General features: G+C 38.0%; 1 protein-coding gene across 1 annotated transcript; it reads right to left on the reverse strand.

Moving 5' to 3' along the window:
- Window positions 1-4,456: 4,456 nt before the first annotated feature.
- On the reverse strand, window positions 4,457-15,548 carry LOC139452625 (G-protein coupled receptor 83-like). The gene is made up of 2 exons (XM_071234160.1): window positions 15,486-15,548; window positions 4,457-5,911 (listed from the first exon to the last, which is right to left on the reverse strand). Exon 2 carries the CDS (start codon window positions 5,893-5,895, stop codon window positions 4,552-4,554), a length of 1,344 nt encoding a protein of 447 aa, XP_071090261.1. The 5' UTR covers window positions 5,896-5,911; window positions 15,486-15,548; the 3' UTR covers window positions 4,457-4,551.
- Window positions 15,549-16,429: the final 881 nt, after the last annotated feature.

Raw genomic sequence — 16,429 nt, forward strand, 5'->3', positions numbered from 1 at the left:
TCACCGATCTATTTCGTCAAGCACGGGTTGCTCAGGACATATACTAGTGGGCGAAGTGGTTTGTGGTTGATGGAAATATTTGAATATGCTAAGACACGTCAACACAAGCATAAACCCATGTTAATAAATATCGATGTGTGAGCATTGAGGTTAGTTCTTCAATAACAAATGACGAATTGCAACATTTTATGCTTTATTCATACACAAAAACAAGGCGTCTCAAAACGGATAATACACATTTACAAAACATTTATTCTCAAATGAGATCAATGATGATAGGAAAATAGCATGACTTGATAACACATAGCACACCGATATAAAGAAAATTGACATAGCAGCTGTGTGCATTAAACAATTCGTAATTGCCTGGATGGTTCAGTCTGTCGCCCAGTTGCTAACCTGTCGTGTATAAGAAGGGTATGGTCATGAGTTTTCATAAACAAATTATGCTCTCTTTAGAAAGTGAGGTGAGGTTGAATGGCAATTAATGTCGGTTTCTAGATTATTTCACCTATCAATTTTAACGAGTGAGTGAGTAGGGTTTAACGCCGCTTTTAACAGTATTCCAGTTATATCAAGGCGTGTCAAGGAGGAAAGCCCGAAGTGATGCAGGTCTCAGACGTTTACCTCTTCGGTCAAACCCACGAGCACGGGTATGGTGCTGATAAACCTAGAAACATAATCGGGGTGAACCGGGATTCCAACCAACAATCATAGGCTTCTGGCATGCCCAAGGGACGCATCTCTGCACAGCGAATCGCGGCGCCTTAGACGACTGGGCCATCCGTGCCCCCACAATTTTATTGTCATGGACATATTATCACTATTGAGAAAGGTCATTAAGAAATTACATAATTATGAGATGCGTTTTGAACAAGGACACATTGTTAATTGCTAAAAATGATTACAATGTTATTTTCAGGAAACAATAAACAACACTTCTACGACATGAAACGAATATAAATAGCGTGAGGGCTGCAAAAGAATTACCTACGTGGGGATGGATGAAATCTCTACCATATCCATTACTTTCTATGTTGTGGAATGTACAATTGTATTTCCGAATTTGGTGACGTCGTTAACGCTTAACGTCATTCAAAATATCCGATTTACAGGTGCGATTCCTTGCTTGCACTGGTACTTTAGGCATGGTAAGTGTGAACTGTGGTAAAGAACTTGTTATCGAGGAAGTCTTGGCTAAGGAAGTCAAGAAAGGAGCTATCGATGATACGAAACGAAACGATAATCACAGACTAAAGTTCAAATGGTCAACAACAAGCGGAATAATTCCAATATAACTCAATTCTTGTGTTGCTTACGACAATGATGACGTCACATTTTATAATTGTGGCGCTATATGAACACTGTTGGTATCTAGGCCCAGTTCTAGACCTGTCAAACACCGTTTGATGTGTCAAACTTACGGTTGTCTCGAAGTAAAAGCATGGATCCTGCTTATTCCTTTTTTATTCGTCATGCTCGGTTGTGTCGAACCTCGAAGCATTAACGTGGGTCCTTTCAACTTCGACACAACAGTGTTTGACTGTACTGTATCACATTTTCAAACATGTCCTGAACTGAGTAATACAATGATAAAGTACAACATGAGCTATTTAAATATATTATGCAATAAACGTGCCTATTTGAGTTATTGAGTTATTTGGGCTTTAATCCGCGGTGAACGGCACTTCAGCTACATCTCGATGTGACAGCTCTATTTGAGATGAAAGTCCAACGTGTTTGTTTCCTCTTTGGTGGAGCACACAAGCAAGGGTTTAGTGCTGACAGACTGGTTACGCATCATATTAATCTCGGTGAATATAGTATTCGGACCAACCACTAGGGCATCCTCAATGGGCCTGAAGACGCGGATGTGTACAGCGACTTGAGCCACCGCAAACGACTGAGCCACCCGTGTCCCATTCTGCGCACCGCACTATTATCAATAAATTGAAATAAATAGCATAAAATAAAAGCGACCAAAACATCTCCATAATCATGAGAAGTACCTGCTAAAAGATTGTCGTACGATTCAGACTACACCATAATCTTGTGTTTATGAATCACTATCAATTGGTGGTAACAGCAGGTGTTCGCGAAAAGGTCAAAAACACATGCAAAGGCAAACAACACCGAACATATTGCTATTAGTCGAAATATGGATTTGAATCGAACACAATTTTGGTCAATTTATGCGTCAAATATGTAAATATACCATAAACTTTTTTTTATAAAGCCTTACTAAGACCTTGCTTTTAGTTATCGTAATAAACAACTTTTGAGCAAGAGTCGTATGACGCTCTTAGAAGGAGCATGATAAAAAGTTGTGAAATGTAGACACCAAAGGCGGGAGCTGCTGGAATATTGCTCGATAAAAGGGAAAATTTAATTATCCTCTTTGGCATACATTCTTGTACATTATTTATTGTCACTCTAAATTTTCATGCATAGATCTAAATATGAAACAGATAAGGCGGTTTCACGGGTCTCTTCGATTTCTTATTCAGATAGGTAAACCCGATGAATTGAATTGGCTATTTGACCATTTTTGAACGATATCAGATCATCAAGGTTCCTGAAGTTTTGATTTTGCACAATTCGAGCAAATAAAGCAAATGTCTATGTCATAAAACAACACTAAAGGCACCATTTGTATAACTGTTTTACAACTACCCAATGTAATATGATAAGGTATACCTCTGAAACTCTGAAACAAATATCTCCCGTAAGGACGATCAAGTACCTGCGCTTTTGCTAATTAACGACGACAAACTATAGCTAATATCCAACATCGTCACTTGGTTGATGCAGTTGTGTCTATCTGGAATGGAATGATGTCATCAGGAAATAGTTTAATATGAGTTTACGTATGAAAGGGGGAATCGACAGCTTCAAATTTGCAGCCCAAACATGAATTCAAGTCAGTACAGTAAAAACGACTTTGTTTTGCTGACTACACGATGTGTGCAGTTAATCACCGCTTACTATATATCTCCATATAAAATAGCATTTAAAAACTGATATCCTGTATTCCATTTCTGAGGAAACACACCTGCGTGATAAAATTCTGATTGGAATGTCATTTTTTTATATTCTGAAGAAAAGATATAATGATAAATATTGTTACAATTTTATCAAGTTAATGCATTGATGTTCTTGGGTTCCATCCATAAAAATGTTGTTATATTTTAGTGCATAATGAGATGGTGCAGTGACGATTATAACGTGCAACAACAAATCCATTTAAATGTACGTACAGTACGTAAGAACATGTTCGCAATCGGTTTTTTTGTTCACTCGTTAGTGGCGTGTATAGGCCCATGTAAGAAATTGGTCATTCCCGTTTTAGTCAGCTTCATCACGACGGTCTGTGAATAATACAGCCTTACCCGACCAATCCAGTGGTTCATTACTTGAGCAACGATCTGTAATATCTCGGCCAATCAGACACTCGTTGTAACCACCCGATACTCATTTGTCAATAAGCATTTGCAACTTCTTTACTGCTCTGGAATCCCAGTTGGGACCGCCATTAAACATGCGTTGATAATCATTGATTTTTGACTTGATAAAAGGGTTCAAACCTAAAAATATTAGTTTATTGTATAGCTGTAGTCAATAATTTCTCGAAAGTGTGTTAACTAAATCAATGTATCTGTTTGTATACAAAATGCGTCATCAGCAACAAATGGATTGTATTATGAAAATAAAAAATTAGTCATTTTACAACTTTTCTGGTCCTGTATTCCATGTGACGTTATCATAAATAATAGGCAAATAAAGTTATACAACTCAAAACCTGTAAAAATGAAGTTGCGGCGCCTTAACAACTTGGGCATCCCTGCTGCTCATTGAGGTTCTACTCTTATGCATTTTTCAGAAATGACATTGTAGTATATGGCATCATCTCACTGGAGTAGTTACACCAGAGAACATCACGATGGTGTCACAAGGTTGCCTTTCTCCTGATTGTAGAACCTCGTCTGGAAAAATACAAATGTTCAATGTTAACTGATAGTGAAGGAATCACATTCCACTAATGTCCTCCAACAGTATTGTAAGCTATGTACACACGATTAAGGACTGGTATTTTGTCCTTGGTCTTGGTAAATTCTTGTAGCAATCATTGAAATATTGGCAATTTCGTTACAAAAGTGAAACATCTCAAAAGCAAACAACCTATATTGATTTTGCTATTTCCATTTCCTTCCATGTGTCTGTTGGTCACTCTGGTGGGGTGAGATTGAAGGACTCGTTAAATTCCTTAATCACAACGGGATTTCTCAAACCGTTTGGATACAGTTTGGAACGATATATCAGTAGCGTTGAAGACAACAATTTAGATGCTGACATGTTTTTCAGTATTTTCTCTATATCATTCGACATAACCTAATTTTTCAGTTTTTGGTTTCTCTCAAAATTTTATTAAATGTTTCCAAGTTTACAGCAAACTGACAATGTTGTTATATCCTGCTAGACCTTTAGCAATGTCAAGAAATATCATTGTGGACAGTAATATTTTCTCCATGACCAATGGTACCACTGTTTCGATTACTTCAGATGCAACTCCACCTTTCCATTAGAAATGTCACATTTGGGAATAAGTTCTGTCGTCTCCTCCTTTATTGTGTCTTTCTCGTCGATTCGTGGAGGTGATCCATTGAATTTGAACGGACAAAAGTTTTCAATTTCATCAGGCGTTATGGAAGTGTCCCTCTTAACACTGGTCGATCTACTTGAGCATGCAATACTTGACCGTGTGATACTCGGCATACCCCGTCCTCTTTTTCGATCTCGGCGGTCATTCCTCAACAGAACTCCATCTGTTTCAGAGCACCCTGGGTAAATCTTAAAAGCTCGGTATCCACACCATCGGAATCTAGCTTTCACTTCCTCTCTGAAATTCTCGTTCAGCCAACAGTAGACGAAAGGGTTATAACACGTGCTGCTGATGGCGATCCAGTGACAGATGAAGAAGGCTCTACTGTCATGGTGGAATACCTCAGCATTGGGATGAAAGTCTGTCAGAAGATGGTACAGAATAAGAGGCAGCCAACATAAGGCAAACACAATCACAACTGCGATCAAAAGCTTAATGCTTCTTCTTTTCGCACGTTGCTGAGATTGGTGCTGATTTTCTGTTACAGCCCCGACATGGGTTCTTGCCCATAGTTTACGTACTATACGTCCATACGCAAAGGCGATGAAGGTCAACGGGATGCAGTATTGCATGATGATGGTAACCACAGTAAGATACTGTTCAAATGAATCCAGTGATTCAGGAAATGATGATCGACATCGTCGAAGCTTTGACGTGAAAAGATTGACCTCCTGCACACTTGTGTAGATGCCATATGGTAAAGAGAGGCAGATGGCCAATACCCATATGAACACAAGAACCGTTATTGCCAATTGCTTGGACATACGAATTGTTAGAGGAGTCAGAATCACTCGATGCCTGTCAATGGCGATCGCTGTCAGGGTATAGGTTGACACATACACAGAGACCATTAACGAGAAGTTCACAAGGTGACACAGAAAATCTCCTAATGGCCATTCATCCAATATATGTCTGAGAATATTGAATGGGACATTAATGCAGGTAATAAGAAGGTCCGAGATTGCTAGGTTTGCAATGAAGAAGTTGGTAGCTGTGTGAAGTCGTTTGTTCTTCAGAATGACATAACAAACAAGAGAGTTCCCGAAGAAGGAGATAAGACTTAAGATGCTGTATGCGATGATGATGATTATATTCTCTACTGTCTGGTCACGTTTGAAGGATTGGGACTTGAAAGAGCTCCCATTGGACTGGTTTGATAGCCATAGGGAAATGTCGGTCTGAGTTACATTCTTGTCATCAAGTCCCAAGAGATACCACACGTCGTCGTACGCCATTGCTTCACAGGAAACTCTGAAACACATAAACATAGTGATTCTTGAAACATTATTTCATGGAACACTTTGAAGCACACAATCATAATGATTCTTGAAACATTGCTTCAGGAGATAATCTCAAACTTTACAGCATAGGGTCTCTAAACAATGCATGGTGACTCATATGATTAAGACTGTGTCATAGAATATTATTAGATATATTCATTAACAAAAAATCCCTCACATTATCAATTCAATTTTTTAATAGCTTTCATATATAAAGTGTTACCTACATTTACATGAGTGTAAACCATGAGTATATTAGAAAACAAGTCATATAATTATAAAATAAGCTTTCTTCTGATGGAATGGAATGTTTCCCCGGATAATATTAGTGACTGACTATTCTCTGGTGTTGACGTTTCAAATTTCACAGATAATGTTGACATATCTTCAATAACACAAAATTTCTTACATTATCAATGTAAATCATGAGTATATCAAACCATACTTGAAGAAAAAAAGAAGAGAAAGCAGCAATGATTACAATTTTCACTTGAGTTACCGACAAAACAGTCCATTTCAGAACTAAGACTTTATCACAAGTATGTGTTTCGTGAATTACTATCAGATCATGATGATAGCATTTGTTCGTGAAAAGGTGAGCGTATCTTGAACGACTGGAGGGACTTGTAACAAACACATGTGAAGCCATGTCAAATGTTCACCTGAACAAATAGGGAAACGTGGTGCATGTCAAAGTATCGAATTGCATCGGACATCTTTTTGGTCACTGATGTATTAAATTGGAAATGTCCTCCACATGTCTACCATAAAACGTTTCGAATGCTTTACTATGGCCTTGAACGTTGCAAACCTGTTCTAACAACTTCTGGGCAAGAGCCGTATGAGGCCTTTTGAAACCTTATGTTTCCTCGGCGAGTTTTACTATAGTATCGTAGAACAAACTATTCTTCAACGAATGATACATGTCAATATTTTCGGACTGATATTCATATTCTTCTGGATTTTTTTTGTTCATGCGAATTAAATAAACCTTTTGCATGATTGCGCAGTTTCTTATTCATTCTATGACGCTGACATGAATAGAAGCCAAAAACGGACCTCAATGGACGTTAAAGGAACACGATTCTTTCATATCACTCTAGTCAATCTTTCGTGGCATGGCTACAGTAATATGAAAGAATTGAGTGTTCTTTAACCTCTTCCAAGTACTAATTACGACAAATATTAAAGGGACACCAATTTGCCTATACGAAAACCTTCATCATCTGACATCCAAATGCCTCTGGCGTTAAGTGATATGAGACAGCAAAAATATGATTATGTTCCTTATGAAGTCGGAATTAACTGTACATGATTGTTCGGTAGTCGATATAGCACATAGCTTGTATGTACGATACAGTCTCACTTCAACTTTTAACGTATCTTAGAGACTTACTGAGGCCATCGTGAACGTACAACTACAGAAAAACCCTTCAAACCGTCAGCCGCAGCAGCATCTATAAATGAGTTAGCACGTCATCTCAAAATCGTTATTCCACACTCAGCAGGTCCTCCTATAACCTACAATCAAAATGCTCTAAAAGCAAAGCCAGACCATTCTAACGCATCGTCGGTTTTTCCGTTTTCGCATTCATCAGTTAGGGTAGTCTTTACGTGAGAGCCAAAACGAGGTAAAACTAAAGATTTTTGTTTTTGTTTGTTTGTTTGTTGTTTAACGCCGCACTCAGCAATATTCCAGCCATATGACGGCGGTCTGTTAAATAATCGAGTCTGGACCAGTCAATCCAGTGATTAATATCATGAGCATCGATCCACGCAATTGGGATCGATGACATGCATCAACCAAGTCAGCGAGCCTGACTACCCGATCCCGTTAGTCGCCTTTTACGACAAGCATAGTCGCCTTTGACAGCATGCATGGGTTGCTGAAGACCTATTCTACCCCGGAATCTTCACGGGTCTATTGTAAGAAGTAACATTTGTATACATAGTAAAACTAAAGACATATGGGATGTTAAAAAGGAAATTGTGTTAACTTCTGTGATAATTCTACTGTTGTCGCTCTAGTAAAAACATTACCGAAGTGGAAGCTTTTGAAGTGTGAATGAACGCTATGAATACCTTTGCTGTTTTGTGGGGAGGTTTGGTGGATAATTCTATTTATCATTTTTTATTTTTTTTACTAATTCCTTTTTGGGGGGATGATGGGTTAGGGGATGTCATTTAGTGTATGGCCTGATGAGACTCTTACGTGGTACGATTTGAAAGCGCTAGCGAATTAAACTGTGTTCAATCTTACTCAACTAATTTAATTTTAATTATCACCAGTTAGAACTTTACTGCTCTCTCTCTCTCTCTCTCTCTCTCTCTCTCTCTCTCTCTCTCTCTCTCTCTCTCTCTCTCTCTCTCTCTCTCTCTCTCTCTCTCTCTCTCTCTAACGGGCCTTGCCAGTTGGACCGGTTGATCTATTCCAAGATTAGTCTTTCCGTAATTGTCTCGCACTGTAACGAGCTAAAAGGACTATCAGTGTAGCAACTACAACGCCACCACACAGCTGAAGTTGTGCTAAATCCACGCTAAATCTGTGTTCAATGCCTAACTGTTAAAATGTTAATGTTCTTTAAGCATAGATATATGTGTAGCCTTTTAACTCTGGTATGTTCGTAGCTTTTCCTAAGATATGGGCACCATTATCAAGACAACTGAAAAGCAAATACAAAGGCAAATTAGAATTGTTCTTTCCATTAAAACTTGGTACGACACACTCGTTACAACACAGCTAAATGCATGATCCTAACTTTATCATGAGTATATTGGTATTTGGGGACTGACCATTTATGAAACGTTGTCATGATTATAGTAAGGTGTTGTTGTTCACACAAGAAATCCAGTATGGATCAGCCAACATACAAACAAATAAGGCATTCATTCCAGATAGGGCTTACAGAACCTAGTATGAAAAGAGAATGGAACTCAGATATGTGCTGTGGAACATGACTGTATCCAAATATCCGAATTTGTCTCTCAAGACTGAAACTAAAGGAAACTATTCCAGACATGTCACACATAAAACTAATTTTACTCAAGAGGATTCAATTCCGGACTTGTCTCAGAAAAGGTAACTTAAAACGAAAGGTATGTATTCTGGTTTCACCTGACAAATACAATCGAAACCAAAATCTTGGTCTGTCTCACAAAGCATACCTAACACAGGATCCACGTATCATAACATTTATTGTTACATAAAATCAATTACTAAAGCATCCTGTAAGCCCACTACAGTAAGAAAATCTATTTAGGTGGGTGGGTAGTACATACTGATTGTAACATACTGAATTTGTGGATATATATTCAAATTCAAAAGTTATAGTCACATGGACATTTTCACTTCTGTTGCATGTGTTTTGCAAGAAATAACGAATATTCGAAAGAGCTGCTTGGAAATTCCTTTTCGCGTACACCTAGTATCATGACTAATTGATAGTGATTCAAAATATATATAACGCAAACATACCAGCAGTCTCGAATTTCCAACGAAGCAGACTCCGTTGGGTGTTAATGAAAAATAGCGATGAAATAAATGCTTTAATATGATATGGTCGGGGTTGTAAATGGACCCTAAGTTCAGCAGAGTCATTTTGCTTGTGTGAAGGGTATGGTCTCTTTTATTCAACTGTTCTGAGTGAAAATGACACATGCTTGGCCAAAGAATGCTTGAATCCAATAACCTTGCAGCGTGACGTTGCACGTCAGTTCAACGTCTACAGGAACACTATATGGTACTTATGGCGACCTTATTTACAGAAGGACTACGTCAGAGACCGTCCCCGTAGTGGCCCCCTAGTGACAACCTTTCGCGAATGCCTAAGGATTTAAACAACGCATCTCCGACACAGGTCCAGACAGCAACACAGGCGATCTGCGAGGACAGTCTTACGACGTCTACGCATCTACGGCATCCGTGCGAGGCGCCCAGCCCAAAGGCGGATCCGGACGGCAAACATCAGCGACGACGTCTCCAGTGGTGACTCGAATTCCTTTCACCCGATATTTTGACCTGATGGCTTCGCGTAAACGGGGTTTTATTGGAAAATAAATTCACCTCAAATTTTAGATACAGATATCATACAGATTGTGAAGTAACTGTATATATTCCAGAACCAGTGACGTATGAACCTGACGCTTTCTTCACTTTTCAAATATATTTCATAAATATTGTTATATGCCATGGTGTGTTTGATATAACGTTTACTATTCGCTGTGAAAGATTATTAAAACTTTTATCACTCAGAACTGACCGTCTCCGTGGTCCAGTGGATAGAGCGTCTGCCCGGAGAGCGGAACGTCGTTCGCTCGATCCCTGACCGCTTCATTTCAAAAATCGTTAAAAGATGCGGCAAACTGCGGCATGGTATCTCAGTGAGCTAGCGCCATAAATCGGCATTAATCCGGACTTGTACAAACAAACACACACACACACACACACACCGTCACGTTAAACCCAATTTCACCTCATGCTTTGCAACAATGATTATGTGTCCCTATGAACAATCATTGCCGTGTTGACGTGGATCATAAACTTGAATGGTTTTATCATGATTAAACGGTTTAATCTGTGTCTGAAGTGTTGATGTGAGCCGATGCCCTGAGACATCTAGTCAAGCAGATTGATGAACGACTCCTGTATATTTGTTCCTTGGGGGAATTGGCGGGCAGACTGCATTAAACGAGCAAACTAATACTGTTTTCTTTTGTAACTGGGGTCACCATTACCAGCATGAGAGTGATTAATTTCTGGGATAGTAATAGTAAATCGATCTACTCCAGCGAACCGCAGACATTATATTCCTAGCATACCTGTCACTATCGACCATTTTTAGAAACGGGTTGCTAAAATAGGCATTCTTGACGTATTGCAACGTTTCTAATTTGGTCTGTTTCTGTGGGGTAATATGTCTCGCATTTCACTCGTTTGTTATGCAATTTCTCAAGTTATTCACTTTATTGAGAAGGCAGCAGTATGATAAAGGAGACAAAAGTTTATGGAAAACAACTTCTTTTTTGTTTTGATCTTTAAACCGTTGTCAAGCAAGACTGAATAATGAACATGGTACATGGAATTATATATGGTAGGTGAAGGATTAACAGTAACATCATTTATCATACATTAAAGGGATTAAAAGTATCCATAAACTTTTGTCTACTTTGTCATCCTTTAACTTGTAAGAAATAGCTATCAATTATAAAACATATTAGGTGTTTGCAACTGTACGGTTGCATATATACGGATGTTTTTGAGAATTTGCTGCCCAGAAATGTTGTTTGAGTGTGTGAGTGGAGTGGAATGGAGTGGAGTGGAGTGAGTGAGGTTTTACGGCGCTGTGTTAGCAATATTCCAGCAATATCACGGCGGTGGACACCATAAATTGGCTTCACACATTCTGCCCAAGTGAAGAATCGAACCCGGGTCTTCACCGTGACGAGCGAACGCTTTAACCACTAGGCTACCCCACCGCCCCGTCCCGCCGAAGACGCAGGTTTAATCATCCACATGAGTACAATGTGTGAAGCACATTTCTGATGTCCCCTTTCGTGATATTACTGGAACATTGCTAAAAGCGGCTCGCAACCATACACACTCACTCACAATATCATTTACAGCAGGCAATTGAAAAGGTAGTCAAATGACTATTTCCATTTAATAGTCATAAAACACATCATTAGATTTCGATTTCTGTATTTCAATATTAGAATGCCACCTGTGACACTAAAAGAAATGTGTTTCGTCAGTATATTAATACTGGATACGATTTTTTTAAAGCTATTTTTAGGACATCTCGCATTAAACCATGCCTCAAGCTGTTTTACAGGTGTACGCGGTTCACCCCCAGAGTGCTAGAACATCGCCCACCTCAACATCTTCAAACTCATCAACTTCTTCAAATCTGAGCAAACCTACATCGAAGCAACAATTATCTAGCTACACGCCAACGGCAAACAACGCACAAAGAAATTTAAATATCGCGAACCTGAGCCAAGACTGTAGACACAGAAAAAAAACCTGCAAAACGGAACGAAGACAATTTATGAGTACCCTGATCCAGGTTCTTATCTCACTGGCTTGTAAATGTTTTTTCCTGTCCATATGGTTGATAATTGTAAACATGAATGTAACTTCCATGTCTTTTGTCCATATGTATGTAAGAACTTTCTATTGTACAAGATAAAATGGAAAGTGTGTTGTGAATCGTATGTAAATATATAATTTTGTAATAAAAGTCTGTAAAAAAGCTCCATACTCTTATACTCTAATCCTAGAAACGGTCTATAGCCTAATCCCCTTGTTGTTTCAAGATATGTCACACACATGAGTGATTTAGAAAATACCGTGAGTACATTCGTAGTTCAAGAGGACCATTAGATGTATGACCACAGAAGCATTTCTCTCCATGACAGTGGGATTCAGATCCATGTGAATGTGCATCTTGCACAAGGGGTTCGTGAGGTTTTCGCGTGTGGTATTACAAACCGTGGCTTACTGTACTTGTTCTTCAGAAAAATACTTTCTTTTCAAATCACCTTTAATTTCATGTACATGAATTAGGCAATCCCAATTAATTGCTCTTCCCTATAAAAATATATATTTTAAAGATACCAAAGTGATTTATTGAACGCAAAATATATGGGACAAACACTGTCAATAGAAACAATGATCATTCCTATATTCATTTTTTATTCTGTTTTGTTTTTTCTTCTGATATTTCTATGGTAATACAACTTGAGGAATGATACGTAAATGCTCTTGAAAAGCATTTTATGTTTTAAAAAAGTGACTTAAGAGTTTTCAAACGATTACAAATTGCTTGGAAAATGACAAGTATGATTTTATTTTCATAATGCCTATACTGTCAAAAGTAGCGTAAAACCCACTCACGCACCCTCTATGAAATCATACCGAGGAAACGGAGCCGATTCGTAAACCTAAATCTACTGACTCGGTTCAACAGTGTAAAAACATTAACAATGCATTCATGTGGTGTCAAGACTAATCGTCCCTTTCTCAATCAGAAACCCAAATTTAGAGTAATACCAGTTGACATCTGTGGAAGTTAAATCAGGTTTTTAGTGATCCCCGGCGTCTTGTGGTCTGTTTCCTTTTGATCAACGCTTAATTAATCATTGGTTACGGATTTAATTCATATTATTCGTGGATCTTGGTGTATTTAAGATAAGGATCTTGTTTTCTGTTTTAGTGTTAGCGTGCTCTGTGCAATTGATTAAAAAGTAGAAGACGGCAAAGCAATATCTTCCATCACCTGGAAGTTATTCTGAAATATTTAAAGTGAGTATCTCTGAACAGTTCTGGCAGGAAATAAAAGCGACAAGGCCATTTCAAAAACAATAATAATAATAATAATAATAATAATAATAATAATAATAATAATAATAATAATAAATGATAAATCCAATGCAATCATTTATATCATTATATAAGGCTGCAGTGTTGGGGAGTCTTCACATTCTCCGAAAAGTTCTGGGTGGGTTTGACTAGGCAGCGCTTCCCTGGAGAAGTCCAATTCGCTGTCTGGGCTGCGTGTAGAGGGGGCAAGGGCCCTGAGCTGATGATGAACCTAATTAACCAGCCTGACTGTGCCAGGATCACCCAAACCCTCTTTGCTGCATTTTTTATTTTAATCTGTAAATAATAATAATAATAACATCCACACCCTCACATACAGAATCATGACAGACAATAGATCCCACCACCCTCGCTCTTCACTCAATCGCTTATATTTACCAATTATGATGGGAGGGCGCTGATTGATTAATTTGGAGGTTTAATGATAGAATTGTTTTGTGCACTTTTGAACACATTTATTTGTCTGATGATCCTCTTGTGAGGCATGCATCTAGTTTATTTCATGGAAAATGATAAATACAAAATTCTTTGGAATAGTATTGTACTTAATACAATGATAATAAGTCCTTCGCTTGGATTAACAGAAGGCTTTCTGTTTGCTGCTCAGAACCAGTCACTTCCCACTCGAAATCGTCAATGTGTGATAGTGCATCAAAAGTTGAATATGAAATGTAGAAATGTAACGAAACTGTCCGTTGCATTGTCAGTGGATGACCAGCTTTGGCACAAACACAGTATCTAAAGCGACATGATGGAGTGGCTCGATCATTTTATTACCGTCTTCGCAATGCGTGTGGTTTTGACACACAGGTCCATCCATGGTACGACCCAGAATATGTAGAGGGCGTCGTGGAAAAAGATAAATACAAAATTCCTTGGAATAGGCCCGTATACAGCCTCAAAATTATCAGGCCAACAAACCTGATCTTGTCGTTTTTGATAAATCCAATTAAATCATTTCTGTCCCTTTTGTGATTGACAAGATTCAGGAAATTACAAGGACTGTACATTCGTTTCCAACATACTGTTTGTAATTAAATGTGTTTTAACAACCGCTATTGAGGATATTATTAAATGGATATTATCATTAACATGAAACTAACTTGTTCGTTATTTTAAGAAAGTTATTCTATGTGTGAGGATAAGCAAATTAAAAATGTCATTATAACCTAGGAATTGGAACGTTCGTTCTGAAAAAACATTGGCATTGGCATTATGACCAGAAAGAACTGTTGTTAAATACTTAACCATCTCTCGTTTCTACCACAGTTTGTAAACAGTAATCTGTTGTATATCAATTTTAAACAAAGACGCATGGACAATTGTACCATTCCTCTTTGCTCCTGTATTGTCACGTACTATTCTTTATCACAAACAGTACATGTATTCCGACTTCAATTAAGCATCACCATAATGCTTATTTATTTAAGTAGAGCTAATTGCATTTATGCAACGTCGTGGATGTTGCAAATGACATGGGTATGTATTTATATGAACATGCAATGGAACGAAAAACGAATCAAGACTGCATGTCCAATTTACTACTTCAACGTATTCAACAACGATTCTTCTTTCGAACACATAAATACTTTTTTATCAGTTCAATTCCGTCATTTTGTCTGAAACATTAGAAACGATTCACTCTATTTCGCGTTAGTCTATACAGGTCATTATACACAAGTGTGTGTGTTTGCTTATGTTTGTGCATATGTATGAATATACTGTGTACGTGTGTACATACGTATGTCATATACCTGAAATATTGCTGAGTGCGGGGTTAAACGACAAACAACAAATATATGTATGTGTGTAAGTGTGCATGTGTGTCAATATAGGTGCGTATGTGTGTGCATGTTTATATGTGTGTATGGACATATGTGCGTACGTGTGTGTATGTGTGTGTGTACATGAGTGTGTATATGTATTTTTGAGTGCCATAAAAACGACAGAAAATCTTTCAATAGTAGTGACCTTCCAGGTAAACTGATGGTACACCACCTTCAGGAAAATACCAGTCGTACATGACGGAAGACACCACAAATGGTGCAGTGAACTCCTGATTGAATCGAATCCGGTCTTCGTTTACCCATTAACCGATAAACCAACGCACACAAAGGATACATTCTTATATATACTCAATATACTTAATATGCCACGTACTCACATGTAAGCTGATGCGTTATCCTATCCTAGAAACACCGCTGACCAGAAACACGGCACAAGTCTAACTGCGACATACCGTGGTACACATGCTCTGTCTCATGTACAGCAAGTACCTGTCATATGTCCATTATGACTGATCAGGTGCACTGTTCACACTGCCATTGAGGCGATGTCTTTAGCCTGCACACTGAAGTGCACTGGTGGACGTCTTAATGGCTTGAGGATGCACCGTGGAGTGTTGCCAACCGAACACCTAAAAACTGTAATAAAATGTTATGTTTAAGAATCATTGATCGATCTATCCAGAATATTTGACGATGTACATGTCAAAATAATAATCCGTAAAAATTATTACTTATCTTAATGACAAATGTATATTATTTAATAATTACTTTTCATTTTAAGAAGCAGTGACATTTTTCTATTTTACCACAATAGCATATGAGGGATGAAATAATGTCATTCACCTGTGGAAAATGTGCTTAATATCACTTGAAATTATAAATGGTGATAAAAGATGTATGAATCAACAGTTTGTAAGAAACATGGGAAAGGAAACATATATAATCACAATGCAAACCAAGAAATTAATGTTAAAATTAATATCAAAACAATTGAACGCTTAAAAGACTAACATATCAAACAAGAAGAATTCAATCCACATATGCATTACTGTAATCAATACTGTTATCAAGTCTTAACGTGATAGCTAACCAACACACTCGTGACTTAACAGATAAACTTTCTACTGAAACTGCCTTTTACTGCCAGTTACCTCTCTGTAAATACCATTGCCACGACGAGGAATCAGAAGACAGTCGCGATGAGTTCTGTAAGCTACAGCTTTGTAATACATGTATGTTTAGTCTGATCATGAGCTTTGGCGATCCTTCATCATCGACCATTGACTGGCTGCCAGCTTATTGAAAACGATCTGGAATAACG

This window comes from Haliotis cracherodii, unplaced genomic scaffold (assembly GCF_022045235.1).
Source record: "Haliotis cracherodii isolate W230 unplaced genomic scaffold, xgHalCrac1.p SCAF_9, whole genome shotgun sequence".
In the NCBI taxonomy this organism is placed as follows: Eukaryota; Metazoa; Mollusca; class Gastropoda; order Lepetellida; family Haliotidae; genus Haliotis; species Haliotis cracherodii.